A 16,683-nucleotide genomic window follows, 5' to 3' on the forward strand; every position below is an offset into this window, starting at 1 on the left:
GGGGTACACGGATTCGATGGTCTTGACATGCCGGGTGGTTCTTCCAATTGCCGCTTTATGAAGGGCCCTATGAGTTTTATCACGGGCGTGGATGTGTCGACACCGTGTCGTGCTCCACACTGAGCGATGCATACGCCATTGGATTTTCAGAATCCGATAAGCTCTGAGTTTGATGGCATGTCCTGTAAGCACCTGTTGATTTCGACCGACGACATCTTGTTGCATGCATGCTCGACTGTCGAATAAGGCGCTGCAATCCCCATTTTTTGGCTCGTGTGCGTATAAAAGCTCAGCGTGCTCAATGTTTTCCTTTTCTGGAAGGAGGCCAAATGGTGTTGTCGTGCGATCAGAGGTGTCCAGGTATATAATGACTCTGAGCGGTCACGTTTTTCTGGGAGGTAGATATTAGTTTCCAGGAAAATCAAAGAATGAATTAGATGTTTTATCTGCGCGATCTAGAAGGAGTGGGTACCTATCTAGCGTCATCAGAGGCACTACCGCGATTTCTCCTTTTTGTGTCATCAGTTGAGTTGACCAGTTACAACTTCCCCGCAACTCAGCTGGAGTCAGATGAAGAGCGAGTCCGATCCTTGTGTGATGGTTCAGAAATCGTTTCGTTCTGAGCGCTTTTGTGAGTCCGTCGGCAAGCATTGTAGTTGTAGGGCAATATTTCAGTTTGACGCTGCCCTTCTTGTACGCGTCTTTGATCGAATGGTACATGACGCCAATAGTCTTTTGAGCTTTCGATGTCTTGCCGCTCGTAATTCGGTGAATGGTAGACTTGTTGCCTACGAGCACGAGGAGTCGATCTTCTTCGTGACTTTGTCCAATGGCGTTCATGAAGAGTTGAATCCACGTGACCTCCTCGACTCCCATTGAACATGCGATGAATTCGGCTGCAGTAGAAGACTTCGCCACCACAGATTGCCGCTTGCAGATCCAATGTACTGTACATCCATACACTTGGACAATAACTCCAGAGATCGGCTTTCTGTCGGTGATGTTGTTCGCCCAGTCTGCATCAGTGAACGCTTTGATTCTGGGGACTTGACTGCTACGGCGATAAGTAAGTGCTGCTGATCTCGTTCCCCAGACATAGCGTAGAATCTTCTTCGCAGCATTCCAGTGATTCACTGTGGATTTTGCAGCTCGTGTGGCGACTTGCTTGACTGCATACGCAATATCCGGCCTCGTTACTCGGCTGGGGTACAAGAGAGCACCTACAGCTTGTTGGTAAGGGACTTTGGAGGCAAGAGCGTCTTTTTCTTCGCCAGGGTATAGTATAGTGCTCTGATCCATTGGAATTTCCCAAGTACGGCAATTGTTCATGGCGAAACGTTCACAAACTTCAGTGGCATACTGTTCTTGGTCGATAGTCATCACACCAGAGTCCATGTCCCGGGTTATACGCATTCCAAGGAACCACGATAATTCTCCCAAGTCCTTGATTTGATATTTCTCTTCCAATGCATTCATCAGTTGCTGCATATCTTCGATGTTCTTGTAGCCCACCAGGATGTCATCTACATAGACAAGTACGATTAGGACTTTGGTTTGGTGCTTGTAGACACACGGATTCTCTCGAGTAGGTTCTAAACCGGTAGATCGCAAAACGTTGTCGAGTTCGATGTACCATTCTCGAACGGCTTGTTTTAATCCATACAGAGCTTTACGAAGTAGCCAAGCCTGACCAGGTTCTCCTTCTTCGAAGCCTCGGAGCTGTTTAACATAAATCAACTCACGAAGGTTAGCTTTAACAAATGCAGTTGGGACATCACCTTGTCTGATGAGAAGTCCAGATTGGTTACACTCGGCCAAGAAGACCCGAATTGAAACGAGTCGCGCAACGGGCACGTACGTATCAATATAGCCAATCATGTAAATTTCTTGAAAGCCTTGCGCGCAGACCCGGGCCCGTAGTCGTTCGACTTTGCCATCTGCATGGCGCTTAACTCGAAAGTTCATGGTTGTCCCGATAACATGAGCACCTGTAGGGGGAGTCACCAGTGTGAACGTCCCATTTGATCCTAGTGCTTCGATCTCAACCCGTATCGCTTTTTCCCATTCCGACCACTGAGGGGAGCCTCCAATGTCAGTGGTTCTTGGATCACTTCAGTCATGGCTAAGAAAGCGGCTTCAATGTTACGGCTGGATATCCGCTCCGATCGCCTCCGCCTGGTTAAATCTGTAGCCTCATTGAGTTCCTCGAAAATTGCCGTTGGGAATAAAGCTGCGTTTCTTTCCCGTGTTTGGTCGTCCTCGGTGGGAGCGGATGTCCTATCCGTTGGTCTTCACCGCATTGAGTCGCCGCTGGTTGTAGGTGAGAATTGTTCTTGTAGAGGGAACACCTGGGTACTGTGCTCTTGGGCGCTTCAACGGTGAGCCCAGGAACTTAACGTCGCACGTATTCACAATTCTTGCTCCACCTTCTCTCACGTATACAAAGTAACCCTTGCGTTGTTCATCATGCCCCACGAATACTCCTCTTTGGCCTACTGGTCTAAACTTGAACAAAGTGCCGCGCTTTTCGGGCGGTAGAAGCACTGTAACACTTCTCCAAAGGTGCGAGAGTCCGACAGGTCCGGCATTTTCCATGGTACTTAGTGTAGGGCGTTGTTGATGGTTCGCTGAGTGAAGTTACTCGGTTTCTCATGTATGCAGCAGCTCGGACAGCGTACTCCCATAGGTTGTGGGGTAAACCAGCTTGGATCAGCATTGCCCGTGCCGCCTCGATGAGTGTTCGGTTCGTTCTTTCCACCACACCATTCTGGTAGTGTACGTCGGGCTCAGAAAATTGTCGTTCCAGGCCTGCTTCATCACATAGAGTATTAAATTCCTCGTTGATGAATTCCCCTCCATTGTCCATTCGCAGAACACGGATTTTCCGTGAGTCTTCACGGTTTTTAATCATAAGTAGGAACTTTCTAAAGCACTCCACAGCTTCATCCTTCGTCTTGATAAAGTACACGTGAGTATAGTTCAGCCACTTGATTACCAGCATGTAGTGGTTCCCATGGATGCTTCGCTGGTACTTCCCTGCAAGGTCTGCATGGCAAGCTAGATCTTTCTCTTCTTGAGATCTTGTACTTCGACGAGGTGCCGGGCGACTGGATATCTTGCCGAGTGTACAGTCTTCACATGGACGGTCCGGGATTTTTCTGGAGCCAATAATCTTCAGACCTTTTACTAACCCACTCCTTTCAAGCTCAATCGCTACCACACCATCTTCTGCGCTCAATCTGGTATGACTTTCTTCTTGGTAGCCATAAACTCCATTAATCATCTTTCCTCGCAGGAGCGGAGGGCCGTAGACTACACACCAATCTTCAGTAAAGTCACACTTAAAACCACGTTGAGATAGTTTCGATACTGAAAGTAGTTTTTTCTAGACCTGGTATAAACCCTACTTCGTCAATTTTAGTCCCTTTGGTCCCAAATAAGACCAGTGAGCCCCATTGATCACCTTTCATAACATGCCCAGCCGGAAGTTTCACCTCGTGAGTTGCACATTGCTGTAGATTAGTCAGCAGCTTCGCTTCCCCAGTCATGTGGTGAGAAGCTGCCGAGTCAATGTACAGCGGAAAGTTTTGAGTTCCAGGATCAAACGGAAATAACTCGGTGTCTCAACACCCCGTGTCTTCAGTCATGACTCTCGTTTTGTTCGCCTTGAACTTCACGGCTACGGGCTTGCTGGGCGACATGACGATCGTGGTAGTTTGTCGTGTGACCTCGTTCATTGCATGTCTTGCACAAAGCGTTTGAGAAGTTCCAACGGGGCCTAGGGGTCTTGGCAGTAGTAGCTGAAGCGCTGCCACTAATTCGGGATTTCTTGTCACTGCCGTCTCGGCTAAAATCATCGCTGCGTCGTTTGTTAGGGTTAATTTTTCCATCACTTTTGGCTAGTTTGGTCAGTAGGACCACTGCGCTTTCAAGTTCTCCGGTAGCGTCCTCCGCTTCTTGGTCAAGTTTGGCTTCCAGATCAACACGGAAGCTAGGGTAAGCATGGTTGATGAAAGTACTCAGCGCCTGCTGCTCAGTATACGAGTTGACTTTGCCAGGATATAGCCCTACTGCAATCTGGGAGAGTCGGTGAGCGTAGGTAGCATATGTTTCCTGGGGAAATTTGCGTGTGTTCGCCAGAGTGACTGCAATCGTCTGCACCGGGAGCTTACACCGGAAGTTCTCCATGAACTTGTTCGCGAGGTCACAGAAAGAGTCCTTCGGAAGGTTAGAGCTGTTGTGGTAGTACCAGGTACCAGCTTCACTCGTGAGTCGGGAGGCAAGAACACCGCACTTCACCGTTTCCGGCCACTTTCGCTCCGTGAGTGTCTCTGCCAGGTGTATCTGTACTTTGAGTCGCTCCAACCAATCATAAGCGCCACTGTCTATGAATCCATCCTTGGTCGATCCATCAAAGGGCTCAATAGTGATCTATTTGAGGTCTATCTTCGTTCTTGTCGCGCGTGTCCCCACTGCTCCACTTTTACTCGTTGGAGCAGGCTCATCTTCCACTTGTTCAAAGTCTGAATCATCGTTTGAAGACATGGTAAAAGGAAAGTCGAGTCTTGCGGCTGTTAATCTATTAGTTTCCAGGAAAATCAAAGAATGAATTAGATGTTTTATCTGCGCGATTCAGAAGGAGTGGGTGCCTATCTAGCGTCATCAGAGGCACTACCGTGATTTCTCCTTTTTGTGTCATCAGTTGAGTTGACCAGTTACAACAGTATATGCGGTCTCGTCGCCTCCAGAGGCCACCTTGTCACTTGCTGCCGACCTGGTGCGCACCTGGTTCTGCCCGGCTCTTCTTCTGGACGGATGTCGAAGTACGTAGACGGAATATCTGGTGCGTCCCCTCCTGGTACTGATTAATGTACGCTCGGAAAGCAGCCCAGTCTTTTTGCCATTTGACAACCAGTGGTGGGCACTCCCACGGGAACTCGGTGAAACTTACCTCTTCGAATCGCTGTCGCTCATCTCTTTTATCAGAATACGATATCCAAACGCTAACAGTCAGTATAGAAATAGCTAGCGCTACGGTGAACAGCTCACACATACCGGCTCACTGACGTTTCGATGTCTGTGAGCGCTTGAGCCCGTTTTGGACATGAGTGGCTCTGGGGCGTAGAGGATGGGTGGTAGGGGGAGGAAGGTGTGTCACTTATCAGATTTCTTGTTTTTATTTTTCAAGATTAATGTTAAACAAGCCGAACAGAGACCCGCAAGCGGGGCTCTTTAAGCCGAGATTAATTAGGCCGTAATTATCGATATGTTGATGCGCACATCGTTACGCGGGTTTTGCACAGAAGTGACATCGTCGTTAAGTGGCTGAAATCAATATTAACCAATGCGTAGTCCGTAAAGACATGACTTTTCTATTTTGCTGCGCAACGAATTTAGTTAGCTAAGATCGCATGTCATTTCATTTCTTTTTAGCAGAAATAAAGGGGTCTTCATCCTGAGACTTCCCTGTTGGGCTTCCCATTATCTAGCTTCGCTACATACATGTACATGTACCTCCCAGTATTAAAACTTCCCGATTCTATCTTGCTGCGCAACGAATTTAGTTAGCTAAGATCACTTGCCATGGCATTACTTTTCAGCAGAAATAAAGGAGTTTTCATCCTGATACTTCGTCATTTGCTGACTTCAAAAGCCAGCTTCGCCAGCTTTTCACTGAAAGCCCACAGCTTCGCCGCCGCATCCTTCGCGTCGCTTAGCCCCGATGGAGCCTCACGAATTGGGTGGCCGTAGAGACCTAGATAATTAGGACCAAAATAGTCACCGCCCTCCACAGCGTCTCCAACAGCAGCATACAACGTTGACAGAGCTCCCATTTGAGCGCTCTGGCTTGGGAAATACACCGCCACCTTGTAAAACAACCACCACAGCCAACTGCTACTCGCGGACGCAGTTTTCGACGTGAGACCGCTGACCGACAGACCCGGGTGACAAGCAGCCGCAGTGACCCCTTCTACCCCGTTGGCCTTCATTCGACGGTTAAGCTCCTTCGCAAACATGATGTTGTAGAGCTTGGTGACGCCGTAATTCTGCATCGGTGAGTATTTTTCAGCGTCATTCAGCATAATCTCGTCTTCATCGAAGACCTTAGGCTGCCGATGAACCTGGCTGCTCACGTTCACGATGCGTGACGGGGTACTGCTCTTGATCAGAGCGAATAATCGTGCCGTTAATGCGAAGTGGCCTAAGTGGTTGGTGGCGAACAACAACTCGTAACCATCTTCGGACAGAGTAAAGTCACCTCCAGCGACGCCTGCGTTATTTATGAGCAAATCTAGGCGTTTGTACTTGGCCTTGAACTCTTCTGAAAACTTCTCGACGCTGCTTAAGTCCCCACGTCCAATTTCATGAACTCCACGGTGCCAGTTTCTGGAGTGGAAGCAAGCGTCTCGCGCAGCCTGGATTCGGCTTCACGGCCGCGTATTTCATTTCGGTAGGCCAAAATCACGTGGGCTCCGTTGCGTGCAAGCTCGAGGGCGGTCTCGTAGCCAATGCCGGAGTTGGCCCCGGTAACGACGGCGATTTTCCCCTTCTGGGACGAAATCTTATGCGCATCCCATTTTTCAGGGACAGGCAAACGGGGGCAAGTGTCAGTCATGATGATGTGGGTGTTGGGGAGCGGTGAAGTGGGCTTCTTGTGGTGTTTTGATGAATGAAGATTCGCCAAGCTACCGAGCCGTGTAGTACTGATATATGTTAATCTTATTGCCACTGGGAGCCATGGGTTTGTCGAATATTAACAGTATCGGTAAACTACGTCCAGTCTCCAAAGTAGGTACATGTAATATTTTTTATAGGCCGCCTTGTGATCTACTTCAAAGTAGGTATTATACGTACTGTACTGTACATATGAACTTCCGTAGGGCCCGGGAACGGGAACCACCCGGGAGCACCCAAGGATAAAAAACAAAACATTTGACTAGTGTTCATTATGGGGATGACCTAAGCAAAAAGTGACCAGCCGCGCTTCGCTTTGCTGCGCTCGCAATATGGAGATAGAATGTACTGGAAAGTGTAGTGCTCGGCTCGCCGCGCTGCTACTGCGTCTATCTGGATACAAGTTTTCGTGATTTTAAAAAGGGTACTGCAGAGCAGACTACTTCAGCACAATAGTGACTTTCCCATAGTTAAGTACCTCAGAGCAGTCATTTTTGGTAATTTTGCTTTCTATATTACGAGGGAGAGGTGCGAGGTAATTTTAAATGTAACCGATATTTTATTCCTGTCGGAGGGTATTCCAAGGGTTGGAATTAATACAGTACCGAAGGGCTCATCAGTGGCAAAACAAATCCATGTTGACGATTATTTTGTGATTATGTGGTCAGTAGTTATTATTAATAGAATGATCTACAGTACTGTATTTTGATTACGTGAACATGAAAACGCCATGCTGAGCGTATCAATCTAGCGTCACAGGCTGCAGAGCACGATGTGGACGAGGCTATCGGCAGAGAACAAGAAAAAATACCTTGATTTCGCTCTATCGACTTTAAACAACTGCAACATTTTGCAGTTTTCCATCTCGATCGCCTTTGTCTGTGTCACAGTGAGATACTAGAGCAAATACTCGACAGTCTTAAGGCCTGCCATCACTACTGCTGTTTTAGAACCTGACCGAAAGAGTAGATGGCAATAAACGTACTTAAGTGAGAAATATCATAAAACATCATCTAGTATTTACTATTTTTCAAATTTCCAAGTTAATATATGTTATCTTTTGAAAAACTGAGTTACAGTTGATCTTAAATATCGAAATAGTACTAGTACTATCAAAAATATCATATGATATTTGGTTTGTGTCGTGTTTAGTCAATCTTTAAGTAGCTCGAGCACAAACTTTAACCTCCCAGCATATAACCATCTCCATTCTTTAATTTGTTGGAATTCCTTGTCCGCAAGATCACTGGGGGAGGGGGGGGCAGTTACTGAGCGAAGTCGAACTTAAGTTGCGTCAGCTCCTCGCTATACGCCCACAGCTTGGAAGCTGCCGTCTCAGACTTGCTTAGCTTAGCAGGTTCCTCACGAACGGGGTGACCGTAGACTTCCAAATACTTGGGCCCATAAAAGTCACCGCCCTTCACCCCATCAGCTGTGGAAGCATACAGCGCAGACAGCGCACCTTTCGGAGCGCTCTGAGGCGGGAACATCCCATAGACATGGAAATTCAACCACCAGAACCAACTGCTGTTGGTTTCAGCCGTTTTCTTCATGATCTTGGTGTCACAGTATCCAGGATGAGCCGCAGCCGCCGTGATATTCTCAATTCCTGCAGCTTTCAGACGACGGTCGAGCTCAACGGTGAAGAGTAGAAGACACAGCTTGGAGATCGAGTACGTTCTGACTTGCCCGTGCTCCTTTGAGCTCTTGGCCATGATATTGTCTTCGTCAAAGACCAACGTCCCGTACCAGTGTAGGAAACTACTCACAGAGACAACACGTGACAGCGCTGATTTCTTCAGCATATCAAAAAGCTGCGCTGTCATGGCGAAGTGGCCTAAGTAATTAGTCGCAAATATCAGTTCATAGCCGTCAACTGTTTTCGTGTACGTGCCACCACCGATTCCGGCATTGTTAATCAGCAGATCCAGTTTTCGTAAACTCTTCACAGAAGCTGCGAACGCTGGTCAGGTCACCCATGTCGACCTGCATGAACTTAACACTACCAGAATCAGGCGTCGTTGCTATGATTTTTTTTAATGTCGGCCTGGGCGTGGAGGCCGCGTTCTTGATTGCGACAGGCCAGGATCACATTAGCTCCTTTACGCGCTAATTCGAGTGCCATTTCGAACCCAATTCCCGAGTTGGCACCCGTGACGATCGCGACCTTGTCCTTTTGCGATGGCATGTCCGCTGCATTCCAACAGCTGGGAACTTGAGGATGAAAAGTGGTGTTCTTGCTCGCATTAACCCCCATCGTCGAGTGTTCTTCTCGATGCTGAAAATTTGGAAATGGTAGGTTAGTTCAAACACTCAATTGGGACGTGGCGAATGAGAAAACGACGTTGAAGCTAAGTAGCTCTTCGCTTATAATAGTTTCACGCATTTTATCAAATTATTTATCGCATTTAATTCACAGACTGGTTAATACCGCTAGTAGCACCTGTGGCATTCTACAGATCAGTAAATAGTAATGCATAGGTCAGCTCCTCAATCTAACGTCAATACTGTATCCACTTGGAGTTCCCAAAAGAAAATCGACGTGTAACGTTTTATGAGGGTACTTATTGTTTCCTTTAGATTTAATGCTCAAAGGCTGCAATCTTTTTAGTCGTAAGCAAGTTTCCCAACAAGTGAAGTGCTCGCTTTCTCGACAATCTTGTTCTAATCGCCAGCGAGTGGATTGACTGTAAGCTTTTCAACTTATTCTCTCCATAATCTTTTTTTTTCCTGGTAGTGCTACGAGTATAATAGTACCCTACTAGCCGAGCGCCGCCGCTACGCGGCGGTAAATTAGGTTTAGCTCTACACGTTTTGGCATTCCCGCCTACGCTACGCTTCGGTGGGATAACTATTGAAAAAAAACCGCTGAACCCATGTGTACCTAAATCGATTTATTTTAATTTATTAATTTGGGTCAGCATCATGCTTACCAGATTAAATAATAAATATTCTAATGATCTTATATCAAGATTCTTGATGCAACCTCTTTTTTATTGCTGGCTATCACTGTATTTTCATCCTCCATCCAAAACCACCAGCACTTCAAATAACATTTATACAAACGCTACACAATACGTTTAGTTTAGCGTCGTGCTCGATATCACGGGCCATTTCTGAGCCGCTATGAAGCTTAGCTCACATCAGCACAAACGATAGTAATGGCCTGTCCAGCTTGCACTACTTATTAACACCTGCCTGCACTGCCTATTTCAGCTTGTACGTAACTAAAGATTGCTCACTTCTCATACCAAACTCAATGAAAGCTAAAACAATAAAATATAATTTAATCTTAATGTATGTGGCGTTCATTTTGTGCCGATTCAGAATTAGCACTCGAATCTGTGCCAGTTATGATTGAAGCACTTGGATATTGTGTCACAAGACGCCTTGCTGCTGCTGCTGTTGACGGTAGTGTTTTCTATTTGATTATTTAACGATGATTCCAGGATTATTGGACGTCATTTAGGCTCCAAGTTTATAAACGTTTCTTTATGGTGTCTACTTAGCCAACTATAATTAACACCTCTCGTGTTTTGTTGTTGTATTGCCGCTCCATTTAAAATCGTATCCTACGCCCCTGTCGGCGACCCGTCCGCCAGCTAAGTAGTATCGGATTTTGCTGCCTAACAACTCTTAGAAAACAATGGCTTACAGCAGTCTCTTAGAAAACAATGGCTACAGCAGTAACACATATGAGTTCATTCTATTCAATCTAAAACTACGTATCTTTATGGATCAGGTGACAACGTTTATTGGCACATCGTTGTTTTTACGGCCAGCTTCTGTTGTACATGTACTACTATTTGACAGCTCAATCAGTTACCTCACACTCAGATATGTTCTTAATATTTCTACAACAAATCAGTTGTAGCTATTATTTTAGTAACTTGCCGAAACTATTAAGAACATAGTATTACGTATATTATAGTATGGCCTCGAAAACACGCATTTTTACGTGTACGCTAAGCATCTTGCAGCATAGGAAGCGTCTTTAGGGGCTATTTCATCTGAGAATAAGTAGCACTCAAAATTAATAGCAACTTCCCTTATTAAAATAGTACTTCGAAGTACAAATTAAAACTTCGTCGTATTTAAACGATGCCGCCATCGGATAATGGATACAAATCTCCATATGTGCTCATGAATTTATTGATGTAAGTTACATAATTCCGTTTTAACCAATCGAAGCCGCCTTCGCTCCGCTCGGCAGCCAATGATAAGGCTAAAAATCTGAGCGTTTCGTGTGACGGACGGACGGACACCATGCTAGCATTGATAGTTTAGGACTAGCCGTTCGCCGCCGCTACGCGGCGGAGGTGGCAGGTTTTAGTCCAAGGGGAAATGGGCTCCCGCCTTCGCTACGCTCCGGCGTAAACATTATTTATGTAAACGTGATGTATTAAATGCATATGAAATTGAACATTCCTACTCTCAACCAAAGATCTGCCTGTAGACAATGTTCTGGGCGTAGACCCCATCCTCCTCCTCCAGCTTTGGGTACTCGACCAGCGCCTTGAATTATGATCTTGAAGTAACTCGCGACATCGCAACGTACAGCTGCCCGTGGGAGAAGCAAGGCGTAGCAAGATACAGCCCCAAGTACTGCACCGTTTGTCCTTGCGCCTTGTTAATCGTCATCGCAAAGGCCGGTTGGACAGGAAACTGCTTGCGTCTCAAATGAAACGGAAAGTTCCGAATGTCTCCGTCACTGATGAAAACAATGCGGGGAATTAACACATGTTGCCCTTGTCGCTCACCTGTCATGATTGTGGCGTGGATGACATGTGGCTTGAGGGCCACAATTCGAAGCCGTGTTCCGTTGCACAGCCCTAGATCTGGATTCAGGTTCCGCATCATCATGATAGGCATTCCTACCTTGAGGGTCAGCTTGTGGGGCGGCATTCCACTGATATTTATCGAGTGGAGTACCTCCTGCTCGAAGAAATTGCCATCACCGTCGTCTTGTACAGAATCGGAAGACATGTATTCCCGCGCCTGTCCAGTTAATCGATCGGTCACCGCTTCATTGATGCGGTGCACGATTGCGTTCGTGGTCGTGAGGATCGTACGGTTAGCGAAATACTCATCGGTAGCAACTTCAAGGTTGTTAATCTCGCCATACATCTCGTCGATGATCCGGTCCATGTCTCTTGGAATAACACCAGGACGAATTTCCTGGTCCTCATCCTCAGGCACAGGTGGATTTTCAATCAGCATATCGCGCGGGATCTTCATGTAATCGCTTTCTAGGGAAGGAGTTACATCATGCCTTCCCTCCCCGACTTGCAGCAGAAACTCGGAGAACGCAGCCATTTCCTCAGCAGTGTCTGCAGTATCAGCAGTGCGCACTCGCATGTTTTCCGTGAGACGGAACGTCTGGAATTGGGGCCACAGCCTAGACGACTTGAGGCAAGCGTCAATTGTCTCGACGGGTGTTCCATTCTTTACGACCGGGAGAATTTGGCGGAAATTTCCCGAAAGTACAAACACTTTCCCGCCAAAAGGCTCGGTATCGTTATCAAGTATGTCCCGTAGTGTTCTGTCTACTGCCTCGAATGCGTGGCGATGGGCCATAGGTGCTTCGTCCCAAATTATCAAACTTGCATGCTGATCAACTCCTGAATATGGGAGTTCTTCCTGATACCGCACGTCGAGCTCTCGTTTAGTTTCAAAGGGATCTTGAATGTAGAATGAGCTGTCCTACCTCCCATAAGTAAGAGCGAGGCAATGCCGCTAGACGCCACAGCGATGGCGATTTTCCCCGAGAGTCTGACTTTGGCCAGTATGTTCCGAAGCAGTGTAGGTTTTCCAGTACCACCCGGGCCATCGACAAAAAATAGTTTCTTGCCTTCCTCCGGGCATTCAACCGCTTCAACAATCTGGTCGTAAGCCACTCGCTGTCCTTCGTTCAGCTGGACTTCTGTATTTACAATCGCCTCCAAAGCTGACGCATCGTATCCAGTGAGCTCACGTCGAAGTAAGCCGTTTTGGCGAAGCGATTCACAAATCAATGTTGGGAACGAACCCAACTGAGGAAGCTCGTCGAAGTCTCCTACCGCAGACCCGCTCGCTTCAAGTAGTTCTTGAATGCTCATCAGCGTTTCAAATTCGATCAACGACGACTTGAAGGGGTCCATCAAAGCCTGATGTTTGCGTGCGAAGTCTTGGGAAGATCCGCGAAGAACCGATCCCATAGAACACCAACATTTGCTGGAGCTGAATACACCAGAATGGTGACGAAGAGCTGGCGTAGTTGATACGGCATTTGGAACTCAGCCGCTTCCCTCAATCACGAAACCCACTCGTTATCATTCTCCAAGTAGCCAGCCTCCCGCGCCGCAATTTGGAATGTGGGGCAGACAATCCCGTTAACCGTTCTCAAGTCTTCAAACGACGTTGGACCTCTACGCTGACAGAGCAGTAGCCGAAGATAGAACCGCTCCATGTCTCGAGGAGACACATGGATCATGCGACCAACCGCAGCTTGATACTGTTTCCTGCGAACCCACCTTTTCGGTTGCCCTTTCTCCGGCGCTTTCCAGCAGAACTCTTTAGGGATGTCCTGATACAACATCGCTCTGGCAATATGATTCTCGGGCACTTCACTCGCACACAACTCAAAGAATCTGGTCAGCATCGTGTGACTACCACGTTCCAAAACCACCTCCGGGTTTTCCGTTTCGCGGAAGCAAACCGTCTGCCCTGACTCGAGATGAACCGTCAGCTGTGTCACCGCATGGGTTTTCCCCTGAATCGTGAAATCGAGCAGGCGCATGCAAGCTTCCACCGGAGAAATGTACCGGGCGCTCAAGAAACGTAGAATCTCATTTGGTTCTTGACGCGCACTCTGCTGCCCTCCCCGGACTTCTTCCACAGTGAGTATAGCCATGTCGGGTCCTTTGTACACATACTTGTACAGGTATTTAACCGCAGTTATATCCGTGCACACTTCCACATTGATGTGGCAGTTGCACTTCTAGGATAAGTACGGGCTGTACGGTACAACCCACTGGTTGATCGTAGCATTGTCGTATTCTCTGCCTTTGAACTGTAGAACACCTTGTTGCCGTCGACGTCGTCAGTACACTGGATATCCGTTGGCATTGGCATGTGTAACTTCTGCTAAGGGCTTCGGATATCCTTTGGTGCACTTGCCGTCCTTCATACACGCGCAGGAAGGGTTTGCAGGCCCGCATGGACCATGGATCATGCATGTCTCATACAGCTGAGGGTTTGTATCCTTATCTGGGATCTCAGCGCATACCATCTTGTCTACGATCTCGCGGGTTCGAGGTTTGTCTTCGTCAGCCAAAATAATCAGTACGTGAGCGTGGGGAAGCCCTCGTTTTTGAAACTCGACAACGTAAATCCGCGCGCGCACTCGCCCCAGAACGCCTTGGTTTAAATCGTCAAGCGTCGCTTGCAGTTTCTGCTGCCACACGCGAGCCACGATGTCTGGTCGATCTTGAGCTGTTTGGATATTGGAAGGTATCGCTTCAAGAATCTCGTCCCATTTGGGGTTGCACGTTTCCGTCAGGAAGACGTCGGGCCGTCCATACTCCCGAACAATTGCCATCGAATCTTGATACGACTTGTACATGGACCGCGGGCTACCCAGGTGCGAAGCCGGTAGTATGATACGCTTGCCAACCTGATTAAGAAAGTGGGTTGGTCGGCCTCTGCTGCCTGCGTCCCGGTCCGGGTGCACCAATCTGTTCTGGGCCCGGTCATATTCCGACAGCAGCACTTCTCCTTCCGCCAGAGCCAAAGTATCTTCGTTGAGCAAAGCGTCTTGAACACCCCTGTATTGATCGGCGCGTAGTGTTTTCTGATTGTCGGCCACCCAGCGAAGCTGTTCTTGCTCACATTTTGCACGCTGATCTACACACCACTGCTGAAATAGACGCCCACCTTGGTGGAGAGCGGACTGATCATCCGCTTTCTGGTGGAGGCGGAACGCGACGTGTTCACGAAGCGACATCGCCTTCTTGTTTCGATACTCAGCACCATTCGCGAACTCGTCTGTGTAGGTCCAGCCCTTCTCTCCCTATGGAAGGAGAAGCGGGTATTGGAGTGGATCGTAATCGGCGTGAGTCTCGTACAAACGTATCAGTCTTTGATCGCGTGTAAAGAGTAGTAGATCCCGAGGCTGAGCCAGGTTGCCATCCTCAATGAGAGTCGCAGCCACTTCAGACACAGTGGGGCAGTTATGTGTCCTCGGTCGCGAGGAGTTGTCATGCAGACGGAACACCAAGTCTACAGGAGCCTCCGTGTTGTGTTGGCGCACTTGCTGCCCAAAGTGGAGGAGCCGTTGCGCTAATGGGTTGTGCTCTGCCATCATTTTCTCGATGTCTAGTAGTGCGACACGATCCAGATCCGCGAATATACCAAGACGTCGCTCCGCGCGGCGTTGCATGTCTGGATCCACAATGTAGATCTGCGCAAACTTCGGAGATACCCGTGCGCCTGTCCGACGGTCTATGTGAAGAAGGAGGGACCCTAGGTAGTGCCCCATAGCCCCTTGAATGCGATATGTGTACCCCGTGTGTACCTGCAACGCTCCCGTCTTGATGCACATTTTGAAACGATCGGTTTGAGCACGAAGCACCAATCGACGTAAAAGCAAAAGCTTGGTTGTAGGCACGGATTTGACGGCGGAACTCGGGATCTCCGTACAGCTGAAGCAGCTTTGGTGGCGCGGGGTGCAGCGGAGGTAGCTTTACCCTGCCTGCCAGACAGCATGATATCGCAGACTCGCCAGGCCACTTCCAAGCATTGCAGATCGGACAAACGGCTGTAGCCGGAAGCTTGTACCGGCCGCTCACCATGTCGTCACCCGTTATCATGGACGCATCGAAGTCTTCGAGGGATATAAGAGCGTGCCCATATCGGATGCATTGGCGTCGAGTGCGCACCCGCTCGAGTTCTTGCTGGCGCTCGTCTTCTGCCTGCCCAGCTCGTCGATTGGATTGCCGTTGTCGGTCTAGGGCGCGCTCAGCTACCCGATCATGTTCATTGAGTTCTGCTCTGTGTGAGGCTTGCTGCTGCCGATTCTGCTCCCGTTGTTCCTGAAGCTCATCTCCACGTAACTGAGCTCTTTGAGCGCGCTTGCGCTCGGCATCTTTCTTCCTCGATCGATCACGTTGAGACAGCGTCATATTGGCTCGTCTCGTACGGTCCCTCTGCGCATCACGGGCACGGCGGCGTTCGTTGAGAGATAGCGTTTCGTTATCTCTGTTTCCGCTAGCGCCTTGCGCTCTCAAGACAGGAGGCAATTCTTGAGCGGTAGGTTGTGGTACGCTAGGCACTTCAAATAAAGCCTCTTCAGCGGCTCCTGCTTGATATGCCGCCTCCATTCGAGCCGCAAACCGACGCTGATGTACCGCAGGATCGGACTCTTCCGTCTTCTCCTCCTGCTCTTCAATGCGATCAGCCGGAACTTCCGTCGCTTCTGTGACTTCTGTCTCGTCTTGGTGCACACTGAGGGCCTTCAGCGCTTTGTTCAAGTCGTAGCGTTTCTTCCTGCGCTTGGTCTGACGTCGTTTCCGTACATCCTTTTCCTCTTGCGTGGGTGTCGCGTTAATACGTTCGTTCTCGCGCAGAGCCTCCTCCAGTTCCTCGCGCGTCCTCTTCCGCTTACTCCGATCCATAGTTCTGCGAACACGAAAACGTGACGCTTTAGACAATGTCTAAGTACACCGCACGTAGCAGTAGCTTTTCATAGAGTAGTGTGTTGGAATACGCGTACTACCCGGGATTGCTTGCCCCCATCAAGGTTATCTCCGATCACTTATCCCACAGTCACGGGTCGTGAGGCCCGGAGCGGTTTTAGTTTGCAAATTGTGCAGTCGAATCTCCAGGGTTGGGCCCCCGGATAGTACTGTAGCTTGAGGTGCGATATCCTTTTGCCAAAAGGCGGCCGTTAATTGCAAAGGCTGGTTATTGATAGGCTATTACAGCCCCCATCCCATCTGTCGGTTAAAAGAGGCCAGTTACGGTACCCCT

The 16,683-nt window shown here is 48.5% G+C and overlaps 3 protein-coding genes across 3 annotated transcripts; all 3 read right to left on the minus strand.

The window, feature by feature from the left end:
• Positions 1 to 3,639: 3,639 nt before the first annotated feature.
• PITG_20324 (uncharacterized protein) lies at positions 3,640 to 4,974 on the minus strand (the record flags this gene model as incomplete). The annotated part of the gene is made up of 3 exons (XM_002895613.1): positions 3,640 to 4,331; positions 4,488 to 4,579; positions 4,952 to 4,974. The coding sequence occupies 3 exons, from the start codon at positions 4,972 to 4,974 to the stop codon at positions 3,640 to 3,642; spliced, it is 807 nt and encodes a 268-aa protein (XP_002895659.1).
• Positions 4,975 to 5,633: 659 nt separating this feature from the next.
• PITG_20325 (glycoside hydrolase, putative) lies at positions 5,634 to 6,616 on the minus strand (the record flags this gene model as incomplete). Its single annotated transcript, XM_002895614.1, has 2 exons — positions 5,634 to 6,311; positions 6,356 to 6,616. 2 exons carry the CDS (start codon positions 6,614 to 6,616, stop codon positions 5,634 to 5,636), a joined length of 939 nt encoding a protein of 312 aa, XP_002895660.1.
• Positions 6,617 to 7,940: 1,324 nt separating this feature from the next.
• On the minus strand, positions 7,941 to 8,390 carry PITG_20326 (uncharacterized protein; the record flags this gene model as incomplete). The annotated part of the gene is made up of 1 exon (XM_002895615.1): positions 7,941 to 8,390. One exon carries the CDS (start codon positions 8,388 to 8,390, stop codon positions 7,941 to 7,943), a length of 450 nt encoding a protein of 149 aa, XP_002895661.1.
• Between the last annotated feature and the right edge of the window lie 8,293 nt (positions 8,391 to 16,683).

This window comes from Phytophthora infestans, genomic scaffold (genome assembly GCF_000142945.1).
Source record: "Phytophthora infestans T30-4 supercont1.148 genomic scaffold, whole genome shotgun sequence".
Classification (NCBI taxonomy): Eukaryota; Oomycota; class Peronosporomycetes; order Peronosporales; family Peronosporaceae; genus Phytophthora; species Phytophthora infestans.